The sequence below is a fragment of the Castor canadensis genome, chromosome 12, assembly GCF_047511655.1.
Source record: "Castor canadensis chromosome 12, mCasCan1.hap1v2, whole genome shotgun sequence".
Classification (NCBI taxonomy): domain Eukaryota; kingdom Metazoa; phylum Chordata; class Mammalia; order Rodentia; family Castoridae; genus Castor; species Castor canadensis.
This window is the reverse complement of record NC_133397.1, coordinates 40,117,091-40,136,308: the sequence shown is the minus strand read 5'-3', so window position 1 is coordinate 40,136,308 and position 19,218 is coordinate 40,117,091. Positions and strand designations below refer to the sequence as shown.

General features: G+C 35.4%; 2 protein-coding genes across 2 annotated transcripts in view; one reads left to right on the top strand and one right to left on the bottom strand.

Annotated features, from left to right (window-relative positions):
• The window catches only part of Pigf (phosphatidylinositol glycan anchor biosynthesis class F), a 28,110-nt gene extending 11,748 nt beyond the window's left edge, over positions 1-16,362 (top strand). The window contains exons 5-6 of the mRNA XM_074049620.1: positions 3,875-3,983; positions 16,047-16,362. Coding sequence (XP_073905721.1) covers positions 3,875-3,983; positions 16,047-16,160 — 223 coding nt within the window. The 3' untranslated portion in view covers positions 16,161-16,362. The remainder of the gene's footprint in view (positions 1-3,874; positions 3,984-16,046) is intronic.
• Positions 13,436-19,218, bottom strand: part of Rhoq (ras homolog family member Q) — a 39,418-nt gene continuing 33,635 nt past the window's right edge. The window contains exon 5 of the mRNA XM_020185202.2: positions 13,436-16,721. Within this exon, the coding sequence (XP_020040791.1) occupies positions 16,566-16,721 (156 nt within the window). The 3' untranslated portion in view covers positions 13,436-16,565. The remainder of the gene's footprint in view (positions 16,722-19,218) is intronic.

Here is a 19,218-nt window from a genome sequence, read left to right as displayed (position 1 = left end):
AGTCACTGTTTTGTAGCTTACTTTTTCCCCTCTGATATATTAGGAGCATCTTTATCTGTGAATATATATCTACTCTTTTTGTATGGTATTTTTAGTATATCTTTATATTTTCTTTTTCTTTTTATTAGCATATATTAATTGTACAAAATAGTGGGTTTCATTGTAACATTTTCATACGTGTGTGTGTGTGTGTGTGTGTGTGTGTGTGTATAACATACTTTGATACAATTTCCCGTTTGGGTTGATCATAGTGAATGAAGGGTGAGGAAGGGGTTGGGAAGAGTAACTAGAAAAGATATGATAAATAGGAAGAAGAGACAGAGATTCAAGCAGAAGACTAGTATGTGCCCCTATAATACAACACAAAGAATAATTCAAGGATGTGATAGAAGACAGTTTCCCTAATGAAAGAATTACTCAGTTTGTACATTAAAGGGCTTCACTGTGTCAAGAAAATATTGGATGACTTAGGGTTGCAGAGCAGAACATAAATTCTCTAACAGTGATATAAGCAATAGAAGTTACACAGTGGGGAAGAGAAGTGGGGAGAACATAATCAGACCTCTCATATCATCAGCTATTCTGACTATTCCCAGATGCTAAACTATTTGTTCAACTTCTTCAGGGAATAAGGATTAAATGAAACTCTACATATCAAAAAGTAAGTTCCTATCTTACATCTAGCCCTTTCCCCGCTGCTTGGCCCCAAGTACTTGCAACCAGACTTATACCAACTAGGTAGAATATTGAAATATTTCTCCCTGGAGAAAATGGTACAAAAGAAAAACAGTGATTGCAGCATTTGGGGCTCCTCTAAGGAAAAGGTACTGTGAGGCCCACTGACTGAATCATGGCAGTCATGCACAGTAAGCATCCAATCACTTTGCTACTGATGTTTTAAAAATAGCTTGAGATGTAATTACATGCCACAGAATTCACCTGTTCAAAGTATATAATTCAGGGACTTTTAGTAGATACAGACCCAGTTACACAGCCATCACCAATCTTCCTTTAGAACATTTCATCATATCAAAGAGAAGCTGCCTATAAATCAACTCTATTTCTACCTGTCCCTCCCACTCCTCAGCTCAGGCAACCACTCATGTATTTTCTGTTTATACATTTGCCCATTTTTGGACATTTTGCATGTGGTGTTTTGAGTAAAATGGAAATTGAAGACTGTTCAGACATTTGAGGAATGCCTCAAATAAAATCTAGAAATAAAAACAACAAAAAGAAACTCAGTGAAAAACAAAGACAGTATGAAGACTGAAGGTAACAATAACAGTACTAGCAGGAGGCAACCAAAGAGGCAAAATTAACTTTCAACAATTATAATAAGGTCTTTAAAAATCTATTTTCCATAAGAGAGAGAGGAAGGGAGACAGAGATGGACTGTGACTAACTCGGAATCCAGGAAATAGGAGATCCAAAATAAGCAGAATCAAGAGAGGCAAAGGGAATTCACAAGATGACAATGTAGGGCCCTCAGAGAACAGCCACCAGTCCAGGTTGGAGCAGGTGGGGTTCCTCAAAAAAGAAAAAAGGGAGAAGAGAATAAGAAACATTTAGAGGTACTGTTGAGTTTCTTTAGAACATTTGGAGAGATTTAGTGCACGTACATAAACACGTGCACGATGGAGAGGAGAAAGGGGCAGTTCCTAACATCCAAGGAAAATTAAAAATATTTACTAAGAGAAAAGAGATGTAATTGTGGTTTACTGTATGGTTCACTGTGGTTAGTATTTTCATAATCATGATAATGGAGACATTGTTGCTGATTCAGCCAAAAGGGGAAGATGTTATTGTAGAAGAGGGGACAAAGAGAAGGGTAGATGTGGATTTGGGCTGGGGGGAGGTTGGATAAAAGGTGCTAAGTCATCTGCCATAGTAAAAAGCAGGAAGTAATGAGATCTTGAAAAATCAATACTTACAGTATGTTTTTAAAGTTGGAAATAATTAGAAGAAACCACTAAAAGCTTAAAAGTGTCTGCATAGGATGCAGAAATCAGAAGAGGGGAGGGATGGAGGAGGAGACTATGATTATTTAATTGTAGTCCTTTAAAGGTATTACATAAGTTATTTTGACAAATATAAATTTTTTGTTTTAAAAAGACAGGCTACAGAATTTTCCTGTTCTTAAAGTAGGTTCTATATCTTGTTCCTTAGCCCAATGAATTTGAAGCCTAGAGGTTAGCTTTGGTCACATTGCTGTCTTGACTAAAAACTTTCAGTGGAGGGCTGGTGGAATGGCTCAAGTAGTAGAGTGCCTGCCTAGCAAGCATGAGGCCCTGAATTCAAGTCCTAGTGCCACCAAAAACAATAAATAAATAAAACTTTCAGTAGCTCCTTTAGTATGGCATTTAAATCCTAATGGTGTCTACTACATTTAGGTACCATTTCATACCCACCGTGGTGACTACAACTTTAAAAGATAATGACAGGTATTAGGAGGATGTGGAAAAATTGAACCCCTAGACATTACTGATGGGAATGTAAAATGTGTCAGCTGCTGTGGGGAACTATCTGGCAATTCCTTAAATGATTAAACAATTACCAGATGACCCAGCTGTAGTCTCTTGAAATTATACTTCAAATAAGTGTTTGTAACAGCATTATTTACCATAGCCCAAAGGCAGAAAGAACCCAGATGTCCGTCAACTGTTGAATGGATAAATGAAATGGAAAGTATCCAAACAAGGAAATATTATCGTGCCATAAAATGAATGAAGCACTGGTATGTGCTATAATGTGAATGAATCTTAAAAACATTATTCCAAGTGAAAGAAACTGGTTACAAAAAAACCTCATGTTGTATTATTCCGTTTATATGCAGTGTCCAGAATAGGCAAATCTTCGGAGACAGAAAGTAGATTAGTGGTTGCTGAGGGCCATGGGGAAAGAGAAATGGGAAGTGAGTACTAATAGGCTTCTTTTCAGGATGATGAAAATATTTTAAAATTGACTATGGTGATGGTTACATATCTCTGAATGTACTGAAAACTATTGAATTGTATACTTTAAATGAGTGAATTGCATGGCTGGAAAATAAATTTCTAGAGTCACTTACTATACTTAAAGCTGTTATTTCCCAGAGTTCTAACTCTAAGCTGCTTTTCTAGCCTTATTTCTGTTTTTCCACTTGGCCTCAACCATTGTTACTGAAATTTTCTTGTCTACAGTGCATCTCTTTCTCCAGTTGAAGGTCTAATATAGTAGACCCTTGTTATCTGCTGTTGTCTGGTTCCAGTAACACAGGACTAACTTAGAGTTTCTCTGATTCAACTGAGATGCGTAATGCACACATGGGAATTTAAATTTTCTTTTGGTTATTTAGGGTTTTTTTTTTTTTACCATGCTTGGTCAAAACACTGTCTAATAAGGCTGGCTTATAGATGTTAGCAAAGAAAACTGGGTTTATAACATGATACATTTGAGTTTTGTTTTGAAAGACATATACATGTGCACATTTCATTTATGTAAATGTACATATATCCTTCAAAATCAAGTTGTGTATGTATATTTGTACATGCATGAAATATTTTTGAAGGGATGTACAGTAATTTGGAAGAAGCAATTGCCCCTGGGGGAAGGAAGCAGTTGTGATAGGAGTAGAAGACTTAGTTGTCACAGCAAATGCTCTTTTTTATTGTTTGACTCTTACTATGTTTATGCAGTACCTTTCCAATGGAAGTACATTTATAACTTCTTACCAACAAATTATTAATAGTTCATGGTAAGTAAATGTCAATTTGAGTTGTTCATTTAAAGGAACAGAATGTATTTGCATAGTGTTAATTTGTAGTACTGCTTGTTTGGTTCTCAAGTAGCTGCCGTATAGACCACCAATAATTTGTATATTTGTGTTTTACAGAGTTACATCGATTTGGGAGAACAGTCTCCAGATCACAACCATTTCTAGTTTTGTAGGAGCATGGCTTGGAGCATTTCCTATTCCACTGGATTGGGAAAGACCATGGCAGGTTGGTTTCAGTTACTTAAAGCCAAAAAATACATATTGGCACAATGAAGCAAGGCTGATGAAGCAAGCTAGTATATATTTGCAAAATGTTCTGTTGTTCAGTTAAGTAGAGATGTAGGAATTCCAGTACCCTGTGTCAGTGTAATCTAGGTTTCTGCACCTGTCCAGTAAGCACACAGGCCTCCAGGCTGGCCTGGATCTATCTTCCTGCACTATTTTTTTTTTTACATGGATAGGTGAATAATCAAGCTTACTTTGTGAATACATGTGGGATTTTTTTTTTTTTTTTAACAATTAGGCTAGCAGTTGCAAAAATCCCTATTTTCAACTTTTGTATTTATTACCTCTGTGGTCTTAGATCATATTTTTTTAACTTGATTGATGGCCAAAGTGAATGTTGATGTTGAAATATATTTAAAAAGTATATAACAAAGTAATTTTAAAAAGAGGTATGTGTTACTAGAGGAAGCTCATAAACACCAGAATTATCATTTCCTATCATAATAGTTTAAGCCAATATGTGAGGTAGAACATTAGCAGGTGGGTGCTCTTTTCATTCCCATTTTACAAGTGAGGAAACTGACATTCCTAAGGTCACTAAGCTAGTAGGTGATGGATATGTTTTTATCTTAATTCTAATGGCTTGTAGTATGCTATTATTTCGTTACTTTATAATTTAATAAATTTATTTTATTGCCAGTATTTTACTATAATAAGCACTGCTGTGATAAGCATCTTTGAATCTATAGCATCATGAACTTTTCTAATTACTTTCCTAGGATAATTTGTCCTCAATACAATTATGGCATTAAAAAATAAATGTACTCTTTTCCACCTTGAACTTTTGTGATCACAAAGAGAACATATAGTTTAAAATTTTAAGTAATTCTGAGAAAGAAGAAAGTTAAAATTACTATTTTTTTTCCTCATCCACCCAGAGGAAACCACCATTTGTACTTTGGTGATAATGTTTGCTGGTCTCGCCATGTGCGTAACTGCTCATAATGTACAGATTATGGAGCTCATCCTGTAGCAGTGAAAATTTACATGTTTGTAATCTTCCATTACTTGCATAGAATAATATTCCAGTTTTTATGAATGGACATCTAGATTGTTCCCAGTTTTCACTATTAATATTTTATTATTATTAATAATGAGTGTTATCATACTTAAAGACACATCTTTGCATACTTGTCCAGCTTTCTCTTTAGGGTAAATTTCTAGGTAATGAATGGCTGTATAAAATCTTTGATACATACCTCATTTGCAAATATGGGATCCAGATTGTGTGTCTTGAATCTGACTGCCTACCTTTAGGTCCGTTCTTTTTGTGTTTTCAGTTAAATGTTGTCTCCCAGACAGTTGCGTTGTTCTTTCACATTTAATAATTCTAGTGGGTTTACCTCCTTATTTTGATTCTTCATTTCACAATGGCACAGAAATCCCTGGAGGTCTGGAGTGTGTGGTGTCACTGATACCCTTGCCAACATTTTAGTGCTCATAAAGGTTTCCTTTATAGTCCCTTGGCCATCTCAGTAACCACGGTGGCTTCTTATGGAAGTCATCCTTACTTAATTTCATTCAATAGAGGGTCAGTGATTACTAAATTGGAGGACAAAATTATTGAAAAGTATACTCAGAAAATTGTTTTAAACATTAGTAGATTCACTACTTTCAATTACTGCAGTTTAATCTAAATACAAAATATTGGAAAAATAAAGCACCATGAAACATCAGCTTTTAATGAGCTAGTAAAATAATATACAATTAACATCATATAACATATGTCATTTATATATACATGAATATTTTAGAGTGTAAAAGTTTGGTCTGGCACATATTTAAGTCTTCTTTATAAGACTGTGCAGAAATAGAAATTTAATTGTGAGGATGTGCTGTGTAAAATGTGGGTTTAGTTTGTTTAAAAATTACATGTTAATTAGGGAATGTGACTGGGGTGTGGGTCAAGTGGTAGACTGCTTACCTAGCAAGCACAAGGCCTTGAGTTCAAACCCCAGTATTCCCCCAAATATATGTATCTTTTAATTATATGCAATCCAATAATCTGCTTTTAGATTGTTAAGACTTAGCTATTGACTCATTTTTGTACCTTGGTGCCTTTTTACAATAAAGAATTGAGCTGGATTCAGATTTTAAAGATTATTATGTTTCTATTTGAATTACTGACTTTAAAAAGTATTTTTCTAGTTAATTTAAATATGTAACAATTTTTTAGTCTTCATCACCAAGAGTGTTTCGTTCAGCTGACATGTCTATTTATTTATTCAATTCTCTTTACTTTTGGGTTGGTTTTAGAATATTCCAAGTTAATGACTCACTCATTCATTGTGATCCTTTTAAATTGTGATACATACTGATGGGAGAATAATAGAATTGATGTGTAATTTAAAATCTTTTATTCATATAATTAATACTCACCTGCCCCTCTTTAAGAGTTATTTATTTATATATTAAAGAATTAATGAGATTTAATTTTTTCTTTCATTTTCAACAAACAAGAGGTTTTATATTGTTATTTTTAAATAATTCTGACCACACAGAACAAAAGTTTAGTATGGCTTAGGATGCTAACAGTGTGCCAGAGCAGCAGTAAATCAGATAAGGGGATATGATGTTTCCTGAAAATGAAGATTTTGCTGTAGTACAATTTTATGAGAAGACAGTACTGTGTGCACTTACCTGAAATATAACATGTATTAAGAGATTTAGTTCCCTGATATGTGTATAGCAAAGCAAGCTTTTCTGGATGGGATGTTTTATTTATATTCTATCCAGAGAAACAAGATTATCTGGTTAAGCAGTATACTTTATTTAAAACACATATGCCGCACACAAACCCCACAAAACTGTTACATGTTTTAATTCCATTTTCTCTGCTTTAAACTCAAATGTGATTTTGTATATTGTTCCTGAGGCTAAGTATTCGATTCTAATGATGTGAGTTCTAGGAGGAAAAATTTCAAACATACTTATGTTTTTAAAGTTATTTCTTCATTGATTGGAAAGGGCCATTGAAAATATTAATCACAATGAAACAGCTCTTTTCACTTACTATGAATTTTAAGTAAAGAAAGACATTAGGCATCTTTGTAGTTGGAGGAAGCCTTCATTCTGTTAAAGGCAGCAGATTTGGTTAAAGAGAGCGTGGTAGATTAACTATGTACTATATTGTCATCTTTGTTTTATTGTTTAATATGTGGAATTCATCTTGCCACCATTACTTGTAGAGAAAGCTTGAAATTACTGATAAAAATAAATATTTGGACTGCAGAAAATCTTTATACATTATAATTTGATTCTTTACCTCCTGTTACTAGCTCATCAAAAAAAACCTGTTACTGTTCAGAGCATATAGTCTGTGGAAGTGTAACAGATACCTAGGACTGGAATTTAGTTATTTGATAACAATCATTTAGATTGTGATTTAGATTCAGATTTAATATGATTTAGACATTTCGTAGCCTAGGTAGCTCTGAGGTTTTCATCTGGAAAATGTTACTAAAAATTAGTGGGAGGTTAAGAAATGATGTTGGTTATCTTTTGGTGCTATCTGGATTTTGAACTCAGGATCTTGTGCAAGTGCTTTAGCACTGAGCCACACTCCAGTTTTTTTTGCTTTTAGTTTATTTTTAAGGTAGGATCTGACACTTTTGCCTGGGCTGGTCTTGGACCAAGAGCCTCCTCCCTTCACTTCACGTGTAGCTTGTGTGCCATTATGCACTGCTTGTTTTTGAGATAGGGTCTCACTTGCTAGCAGCCCAATTTTTTATGATAGGGCTTTTCAAGATAGGGTCCTGTGAACTATTTGCCCAGGCTGGCTTCGAACTGTGATCCTCCTGATCTCTCACTAACTCTTGTCCAGGCTGTGATCCTGCCAGCAGTTCTGGAGGTGTGCCTCTTGAGTAGCTGGAATGACAGGCATGTGCAACCATGATGAGCTGTGATGTTGGTTATTCTGAGCAAAGGAAACTGACCAAGAGGTTTTTAAACCCATGTTTTATTAGTAGATAGGCAAATAAGCAAATAACATGGTAAGAGCTCTGGCATCAGATTACTGGGTTCAAATCCTGCTCTGCTACTTGCTAGTGAAGATTAAGTAATAATCCTTCTAAAATACTTAGCTCAGCCCCTGGCACATAGTTACTGCTTAATTAATGTTATAGATACCTGTGACCTATAAAAGGAGTGGCTTAATGACTCTACTCTTAGTGTTCCAAAAAACATGCAAATTCTATTATTTATTGAGACTTACGTGTCAGAGTGTAACTGTCTCAGTTTATTATCTTACTCTTTCTGCCCAGCAGTCCTTCAGGACTATTCATTTTTCTATTTCTCTGTTATTTTGTTTAACCAGTTTATCAGATATTTGGATTTCACATAATTTTCAACCCTGTGTGTGATTTCAGGTAACAATAGGAAGGAAACAGTAACATTGTAGATCTATGTAGCGGGCATGGGTTTGGCACTGTCATTGCAGTAGTTTAATCTTAACAATTGTAGTGCAAGATAGGTTTCATTCCCATTTGTACTTACTACAGGCAAACTGTAGGGGAGGAGCACAATCTTGCTCAACATTACTTGGCAGGTGAGAGGAAGCCTTAGGATTCAAACAACAATCCCACTCTACCATGGTTCTCCTCATTCTCTTTTGTTTTTAAATGGTCAATTGCTTACACATCTTTGGAATAGCTTGAGTAGTTATTAAAGTGCTTTCTTTCTCCAGGTTTCCCCAAATGCCAGACTGCTCTGTAACTACAATTACATTTGTAGGAGAGTATTTATAGCTAACATGCAATGTTTTTGTGCCTGAAAAACCCACAGATGGCTTTACACTCCTTGAACTCCCTATGTAGCCTCAAAGAACTTGGATTCTCCTGCCTTTTCCTCCCAAGTGCTGGGATGACAAGTATGCACCACCATACTTGGCTCTTATTTCTTATCAAGTTAAAATTGTATTTTAAACAGTCAAATTTGAAGCTTGAATTTTAGACAGTTATCTTTGAAACAGTTTTATTGTTTAAAAATATTTGTATTTATTCCCGTCAGATAAAATATCTTTATTTTTTATAGTCACAGATGTCACAGATAATTCTTTCATAAATTGAAACTAGAGATCATAAGATTATAACAAAAAGAATTACTGCAAAATGCTGGGAAAAAAGGCTAAAACTAAGATTGTGGATTTGATTGAAGACTTGTATGATTTTAATTGGTATTTCTGTTACCAGAAGGATTATACTAATAATAAAAATAAAATAAAAGATTAACTAATGTATGACAGAAGATGGTTTGGGATGTAAGAGGAATGTTTGTTGTCAGCTAGTCATGTTGATACGCTCTGCTTGCAGAAATTTGATAAGGGAGAATAATGCTGGCCATGTTAGTGCATTACACAAGTGTCCAGGACTATTTAGGGTCACTTTGACAGGAATTCCAGACCAGAGACTACACACCTCTCCATAAGTAACTTGATAAATCTGTGTTTTTGGTTGTAGGAGCATGGTCAGACTACACACAGGTCAGTGCAGACTTACAACCAGTGAGATATAGCCACCTAAGTAGATTCACCACATATGAGTGAGCAGCATTTGTTTTAGGAATAGCTGGAAACACTTGTCACTCAAGACCAAATTCAGAAGAAAATACAAATGATCACTTAAAGCCAGTCAAAGGTCCTGCAGGCTTTCAAAGACAAATTCTATCAGTCAAGCAAAAGCAAATTTGTACTCAGCTTAGTAAACAAAATGTACACATTAAAAAGTAGCTTGGGGAAGTGCACAACTAGGTTCCTGGGTTTTAATCTTCCTTTTTATCTGAGAAGAGAGCCAGTAATCCCAATAGGTGAATTGTTCTAAATGTTTCAGGGTGTTCTCATCTGTAAATGTGTCAGTTTCTCCATGTTATTTGTGATGGTATATACTCCCCCCCCCCCAAAAAAAAAAATTAAGTAATTTTATTATAGTGGCACACATTTTTAAGAATTTATACTGCATTTACCCATAATTACATCAATCTTAGTTTCTACCTTAACTGCTTGGTTTATAGAGGGGCTCAATAAATAGTTTTGAATAAGAGGATTGAGCCATTCACGAGACTTTAAAAATGCACGAGCCAGGTGGTGGTGAGTGCCTATCGTCCCAGTGATGTGGAAGGCTGTGGCAGAAGGATTGCTTGAGCCTGGGAATTCAAGACCAGTGTGGGTAATACAGCGAAACTGTCTCAAAAGATAAAGGAATGAATGCGTGAATAGTAAAAAATGACAAAAATGCCTACCAGTGGCTGGCTTAAAACCAGTATCTATACTTAATTTTGCTTCTTGAATTCTATGAAAAATGACAGCCAGGAGCAGGGAGTCACTCTTCTATTTCTGAATGCTAGCATGTTGAATAGCTCCTGAAAACTTCCTTTTGTAAGCTTTATATTCCCCAGATAGTTCATGTGAAAAATAGTGTATGTGAAAGATGACTGCATTACAAGAATGAAGGAATAATTTCTATTGTACAGCATAACATTATTCATGAACTACTTTATTTCTTCTAAACTGCTGATTTACCTTAGTGTTGGTTACCTAAGAAATACAGTAGTGTTCATGTAAGTTTAAATTTTTTAAGTTAAAGTATGCACTATGTAGCATAATACTGGTACATGGTACTTGATAGTTTTCATAACCGATTACAAAATATTACTTCATTTAATACAGCAGCCGCATTTTAAGACAATAGATACTACTGTCTGTTTTGCAGGCTGAGAAGCTGAGGCTCAGATATTGAGCCATCTGGCAAAGGTCCTATGGCCCTGAAACTCCCATCATTTTCCCCTCTATACCCCATGTTGCTTCTAAGAAAAGCAAAGTAGAGATCTCAAATGAAATAGGGTATAATTTTAGAAAATAGCTTAATATTTCAGTAGAATTACTTTAAAATTTCTGTGAGGTATTTTAAACTAATTTAAAAAATTATCCTCATTGTCTAATTTCAAATAAATGATTACTGTATTAGGAAACTGGTAGCAGCTTAAAACTGACATAGTTAGCAATGGCATTCCAAAGCAGCTGTTATGGAAAGTATCAAAAACTTGTGGATATAATTTTAATGAGATGACAAGTTTCCCAGTCTATATGTATTTTATATATATATATTAAAGGAACCTAAATAATAATATCCATATTAACAATGACGTAAAATATATCTCAACTGTTTATTCTTAAATCATGTAATTACAAACAGATGTCATCTACCTCATTGAAATTGATCCTTAAAATTCCAAAACCCAAAGGTCATGGCTAATAAAAATAGTTAAGAAAGAGTAATACAGTACAGGGATTCCTTACCAGGAGTCCACAGATGGACTTCATTCAAATTTATGTATCTGAGAATCATGTTTGGCAAGAAGCAAACATAAATTCTGTTAGATGTAATTTTAAAAGATGTTTTTAAAGTAGTTATAGGAGCACTTCTGTAAGTTATGTATTTGAGCAGTGATGCTGCTCTGGAATATAATGGCAATTTCATATTTTACCTGTTTGGACTGGGATCAATTAGAGTTCAAGTGGACCAGGGCACTTGCACTGTGTTCTAGACACGTTACAAGTACGTTTATAGAATGCAGTGTGTACCTCATTTCATCATTACAGCCATCCCAAGAGTCAGTTATATGGTGATCTTCATTTTGCAAGCGAGGAAACCAAGGCACAGAAAGACTAGACAACTTGCCCAGGGCCTTGTGTTTAATAAACCACAGAGCCAAGACTCCAGTGTAGTCTGTTTAGTACCAAAATCCATATTCTTAATCACTGTTCTGTGCTACTTAGAACATGCTCTGAAAAATATTAGACACTACATAAATTGGTTAGCACATTTTCTTTCCTAAAGTGTAAGTAGAGGGCTCTATAGCAATGCCTGATCAGAAGAAAGCAGTGTGTTCTTCAGGTGTAGATATGCTTTTATAACTTGGAAATGTCTTTCAACCATTAAGACTATTGATTTGTGCAACAAAGAAAATATACAAAGTTTATATCTTACGTTATGTGTCATGAATTTGCTCTTTAGCTTGTGAAGGTAAAATTGTTTTATTTCTGAAAGAAAATGAACTTCTTCTTAGCACCATGTATCAAATCCCTCCCCTACTGTATATAAGACCTTTATTATTGTTGATTACTTTAAGAGAACTCTGGCCCCCTGTTGGTTTAATCTTGAAAATCTACAATGTGTCGTTTAGAGGAAGGACAGTAATGGTGATAGGTATTCCTATCAGCAGAATACTTATTTTTCACATGATGTATCCACTTGAATTTTTAAATAGGTTGTCCTTTTTAATAGTAACCTTAGTAATTTCACCCACTTATACCATATTATATTTTGTTATGCCCATGAGTTGTTTCTTGTATTTAGTGGTTAAAAAAATTTAAATTTATAAAAAGTGAAAAAAAATTTTGGTGGCAAACACTTGTGAATGACTTCCTTTACATGAATGTCTTTGTTCTCAGTTTTCTGTTTCTTAAAAAACAATTGTATACAGCCATCTCAGATGATCATAATTTAGAGAAACATTTATAGCTATGCAGCTGAACTGCATGATATATCATTTTTTAAAAATCCTATTTGTGTCATGAACAATGTTAAACAGAAACATCTGTATGTGAGACAAGGAAATAGTTTTAAATAGAAAATTTTAAGATCTAATTTTTAAAATACACGATTAAGCTAGGACGAGTTGACAAATCAATATGAATTCTGTTTTAAATTTTAAAGTAATTTAGCAAAGTCAGTAGGAAATTGCTTAGGAGTGGTTACTAGTGAGCAGCCTCCTCGACTGCCCCTTTTGTCCTTCCCTTCTTGATCAACAAAAGTCAGGAAGGTTGCCTTGAGACAAGGAAATTCTCCTTGAGAAAGGACTGTGTTACAATGAAGGACTGCTTATTTCAGGACAAACAGGTATACTTGCAGGCCCAAAGCCTGATTTATCACTAGCCAACAGTCTTAAAAGCTAGTGGAACATTTTAATTTGCTGCTGGCATGGATTTCTTGAGATTCACATAACACTGAATTGCAGTGTTCTAAGCCTTAACCCCTTACTAGACAAAACTTGTTAACCAACATTCATTTCATTTTTGGCATTCTGTTGGAGGTAAAGTATGGCAACTGTGTAAGGAATGTGTGTGACTGTGTGTATGTGTATTGAAGAACAAAGACCATGCTGAAATCACTAAAAACAGGATTTAGTAACCCAAAATTGGCATTTGGAATTTGGGTGGGACTCATGAGGGATTGTTATTCTACCTACATTTTTGACAGTGAACTTTTTAGAGGTGTGTAGGTGCTCACACTTTGCTGGTGGTGAGCAGTCTCACAGCAGAGGAAAGAAAGAATATTCTCCCAGTTTTTTCATAGGTATTAAATAAAAGCTAAGGTAGGAAGCTCAGTGCTCTACATAGACAGTTACTATGCATGTCATTTTATTTGTAGCCCCATGTGTTAAGAGGGACACTGTTGAAGTAACAATCATTTAAGAAACAACAACCAACAAACCAGTATTTAATATGGTACTTAAAATTAATAATTAAAAAATCAAATGGAAGCAGTGTCTAACTAAGATAATTAGAACAAACACCATTATTTCAAGCTCTGCTTATTGGAAATATAATTCAAAATGGGTATCTAAAATGTACCTGTAGGGATAGAATAAGGGCATATGTTAGCAAAGTATTAAATAAGATTTCAGGGATCCCCTAAAATTATTTTTAAGAACTGAAGAACTAATTCTGTACATGCAAAAACTGATTAACTACAAATTTTTTATGTTCTCTCATACATGACCTTATTTGAAAGCAGTGCATTTGCATTCACTAGCAAAATTCATGTTAATAAGGTATTTTTGAAGTATTTTATTTCCCAGATAGCGGACTAGCTTAAAATAGTCATTCTAGAGAATGGACTGAATTTCTATTGAAACCTAAGCCTTTAATGAGGACATGCTTCTGAAAATAAGGCAATTTTTCTACAATCTGCTTATGAATAAAAAACAAATCTTTGGTTTTTAGTTTAAGTGGCAAGAAGGATTTTGCAAAAAGAAACATTAAGTAACCAACACAATTAAAGAGCTCTTAATAAGCAATGGGAAACTCCAAACCTCATCAAGGTCAACAGAGTAAGGCACCTCAGGTTCAGATGATACAATCATCTTTGCTTAGAGTTCTTATAATAGTCTATATACATGATTCTTACCATCTGGAAAAGAAGCTGAAAAGGTCATGTCCAACAATGATTATATTGAATAAGAAAAAAAGAGAATAAGAGCTGATAACTGGCAGAGACATTGGAGATCATCTCTTCTACGTCCCCTGATTGATAAAGACGAGAAAACTGAGGCCCATTCAAAAAACTGAGGTGATGCCAGTTTGTGTTTCCAGATCCTTTTTCATTTCAGGACAAATTCTAGATTTTAAATTTCATTGCCTAGTAAATCACAAGTGTGAAGGGTTTCAGAGATGTTACGTTTGAGGAAAAAAAAATCCCCATCAAATCTCCAAAGGCAACTTGGAAATGTAAAATACTTTACTGTCTTAATTCCTTTATACTATGTGTTGGAAAACTTTGCTAATATGTTAATTGATTTATACGATTCCTTTCCATTCTATCTAAAAATAGACCAAAATTAAATGAGAAAGTTACAGATGATTCCATTTGAGCATACATAAGGCCATGATACTTAATGTGAACCACCATTTCTTGTGAAGAAAGAAGACATCCAGTTTCGAGAGAAAGCTCCTGACTAGTTAATCCAGTGACTCTCCACTCTTAGTAGGGAAGATGGTGCTTATATTTAGAAAAAAAATCTACAAAGCTCACATACAAGACAGTACATACTGGATTTGTGACTGATATGAGCAGTTAAGGCTGTCGTTTTCAAGTATAAATGTTTAGTGTTCCATTACCCAATCTGTGCAACAGACAAAGCTATAAGCACAAGTCATGGAAATTAACAGAAGCCCACCAAAGACAAAGAAATCATAATTTAGGCAGGAGCAAGTTTAAATATAAGAAAGCCTGTGGGGTATGGATTAGATTTTGTTTCTCTAAACTGCATTCGGTGGTTCACACTGAATCTTTGCCTAGCACTGCTGTCTATGGCATAGCACGTGAAATAAGGCAGAGCCATAGCAGACGAAAGAAGGAAGCTGAATTAGGTAACGGAACCAGTTATTAAGATGGTTCACCTCTAACAGTTCTATGACCTGTTACCCCAGAGAAAGATTAGAAGTGGCTCCAGTATAACAAATACACTTTACAGATGAACATGAAAATTTGTTTCTGATTTTTTTTTTAAAGCAGAGCCTTTCACCTAGGCACCAACACCTATTGCCTGTGGATAAAATAAATCAGCATTATTTACTTCTGGCCTTAATGCAGTATTGTGAAATGTAATACAGCTAGAGAAAATGGTATTTGGAAGCCAGTAGTCTGTTTGACTTACACTTTAGGTATGTACTAAGTTGTGATTCTGTAACTTCTGCTATGGTCCAATATCTATATCTGAAAGGTGACATCAGTTTCATTATGGAAGCAGCTGCTATGTTATGAATTCCATGTAACATGCTTAGATTCTAGGTCTTTCTTCTTTAACACAATTTAAAGTTTCCTGTGGATTGGTCAGCATACACACTTCTCATCTCATTTGGTGTACACAGCCAATGTGGAAATTAAAAAATTTATCACCTAGTTCAGAGAGCTAAATTGAGTCTAGGATTGTGGCAAAGTCTGACCCAGAATTTTAATTTGTAATTTTAGCATGTATCTCATGCAGTTTAGGGAGCATCAGACTAAATCTACAATTGCCAGAAGCCTTGTTATAGTTTAATGCACATTAACTAAAGTGTGTACATTTTTAGTGTTCATGATAAATGCAGTTATGACCTTTTACACTTTTGGCATTCTTTAAGAAAGCATATTAAGCTTTAATATAGAAATATTTAGGTTACACTTAACTTGTGCTCAGGTAATAATAAAACATTTGTTCTTTTTGATCTGATACATTCTGTCCTCAGGTATGGCCCATCTCCTGTACACTCGGAGCGACCTTTGGCTACATGGCTGGCCTTGTTATTTCACCACTCTGGATATACTGGAATAGAAAGCAACTTACATACAAGAACAATTAAGAGGAGCAAAAGGAGAAGATATTCTTTGTGCAGATTCCATAAGGGCTGTGCAGAAATGTATATGGTCAAAGCCAAGCAGTTCCATTTACAGCACTGTTTTTTTTTTTTAATGTAGTTTAAACATGATGTGATTGTAGCTTTTTAAATTATGAAACCCCTGAGAGATTGTACCTTCTAGTCGAAATAAAGTATTTATAATAGATTGTGGCTTCAGATGCTGTTTGCTGCTTCTTAGACCTTTAAGAAGTATTCTTAATGAACTTTATAGAATTCTGAGAACTGTTTTTTGTTTGTTTTTCAAGTTTTAAACTGCTTCATTATCTATAAGAGGTCTAGGTATAGCTTTAGCATTTCAAACGCTTTCTGAAAGAAATGGACAGTTTCCTTGGCCACTGAAGATGTTTCTCACGTAATCAAACAACAGTTTATACATCTTGATCCTATTCTTTTTTTAACTGTATGTTTCTTTGGAGTTAAAATGGCTATGATAGCCTCATCAAAAACAGTCTTCAATCCCTTCTGGGTTAAAGCTGAACATTCCACATAGCAGCATGCTCCTATCTGTGAGGGAGAGAAAAAACCAATATATAAGATATTTTTACACAATTGATAAGACACAGCACATTATAAGGAAAATTATAAAACACAGCTAAGAAAACAGGACGAACTATCCACATTAATAATACCCAGAGATAGCCAATTGTTAAAATGCTAGCGTATGTCCTGGACTTTATTAAAACTCTTTCATTCATCAAATATTAATTGGATGCCTATTATACATCAAACACTGTATAGGTGCTGGGGATATGCCAATGAACTGAGCCAAAGAGCCAAGGCGCCCTACTGTGTGCTGGCCACATTTGCTTACATTCCCACGGGAGAGGCAAAGGAGGGACTACAAAGCAGCTGGTAAATGCTAGGGAGAAAAAGTACAGTGACAAGAGACAGGAAGATTGTGGTGGTGAGAGAAGTCTTTTCAACATGTCAAATTTGAGAAGTGAAAGATTTTAAGGGAAGGACTCCAGACTGATGGGGCAATAGATACAAAGACATGTAGGAAATGCTTGGAGCACTTCAGGTACAGTAGAGAAGTCGGGGCAGGAGAGGGTGAGCATCAGAATGAATGATGAGGTCAGTGAGGTAGTCTAGAAACAGGAATCATCAGCTTCTGTTCTGAAATACAGCCTATTCATTCACTGAAGAGTTACTGCACATTCTTTTTTTTTTCATTTTTCTTTTATTATTCGTATGTGCATACAAGGATTGGTTCATTTCTCCCCACTGCCCCCACGCCCTCCCTTACCACCCACTCTGCCCCCTCCCTCTCCTCCCCCCAATACCCAGCAGAAACTATTTTGCCCTTATTTCTAATTTTGTTGTAGAGAGAGTATAAGCAATAATAGGAAGGAACAAGAGTTTTTGCTGATTGAGATAAGGATAGCTATACAGGGCATTGACTCACATTGACTGCACATTCTTTATTTGCCAAATGTATGAAACAACAGAGAACAAAATTAAGTCTCTATCCTACTCTCACAGAGCTTATTGCATTTTAGAGGGAGGAGACCTACCCTGAACCAGTAAGTATTGCAGTAGAACATCAGAAAGTATTATGCAGTCTGAAGAAAAATGGGGTGGGAGATAAGGAAGTGGACAGATTAGGCAGGGTCACACTAAGAAATTGACATTTGAGCTGAGACCTGAAAATAGTGAAAAAATGAATAATGTTTACACAGGGAAGAATACTCTAGCAGAGGGAGTAGCAAAAGTACAAAGGCCCTGAGGCAGAACTTTGGGGGTTTAGTAAGGAGTTCGTGAGCTGGAGAACAATGAATAAGGCAGGGAGGGAGCAGGGCCTGTGAGCCACAGGAAGGGCTTTTGGTGTGTTAGATACCCACAGGCCTAGCAGTGATCTGACCTACCAAGTTTATGTTTTAAAACTCACTCTGGCTGCTGTGTTGAGAACAGATTATCATGGGACAGAGACAGAAGCATAGGTAAATTAGAAATTAATCCAGTAATCCAGGCCAGAGATAAGGAGGAAATAGAAGTGTTTGGATTCTGGATCAGTTCTGAAGATACAGTAATACATTTTGCTAAAAGACTAGACTATGGTATGAGAGAGAGAGCAAGGTCAAGCATGAGTTCAAGGTTTTCAACCTGAATAACTGGGAGCAGACCAGCTAAGAGGGTAGAATTAGAAATTCTGTTTCGGACATGTTAATTTTGAAATACTTGGCAACCCAGATAGATTTGTTGAGTGAAGAGCTAAATAGTTCTAGAGTTTAGGGAGGCTGGATAGAGAAATTTGGGAATCTTCAGTAGCCTGTTCAAGCTATAAAACTGAGAGCAGCTCTTTAGGCTCTACGACTAGGGGGAGGAAGAGCTGGCTGAGAGGCCAAGAGGGGAGAGGAAACAAGAAGGGGGCACTCGAGCCAAGTGAGGAAGGTGTTTCCAGAAGGCTGGGAACTTAGTTCAGTGGCAGAGTTCTTGCTTAGCATGTGTGAGGTCCTGTGTTTGATACCCAGCACTGAAAAAAAAAAAAGAACCTACTGTGCCAAGTGCTGCTGACAGTCTAGAAATGGGATATTTTTTTGCAACTACTTTCCCTCTTAGCTGCATAATAAATATGAACATTCCATAGATACTTTAGTATGAATCTTTAATAGATGCAGGTTTTTTTAAATCATGAACAATGCAGCATCTTTGTAGTCATAGCACATTCACAATAACAGTTTAAACTGACAAATAATAGTTGTATGTATTTATAGGGTATAAAATGAAGTGACAGTTGTATAGTATGGAGGGGTTAAATAAACTAATGAGCACATCCATCACCTCACTGTTGGTAGTGAGAACATTTGAAACTTACTCTCAGCAATCCTACAAATAGAATACAGGATTATTAACTATAGTCACTGTGCTATACAAGTATTATCTCAAAAGCATTCCTCCTGTCTAACTGAAGCTGTACTCTTTGACCAACATCCTAACAATGTTCTTAGGATAAGTTGCTATATAAGGAATTGTGTGATCAAAACTGTGCATGATTTTAAGG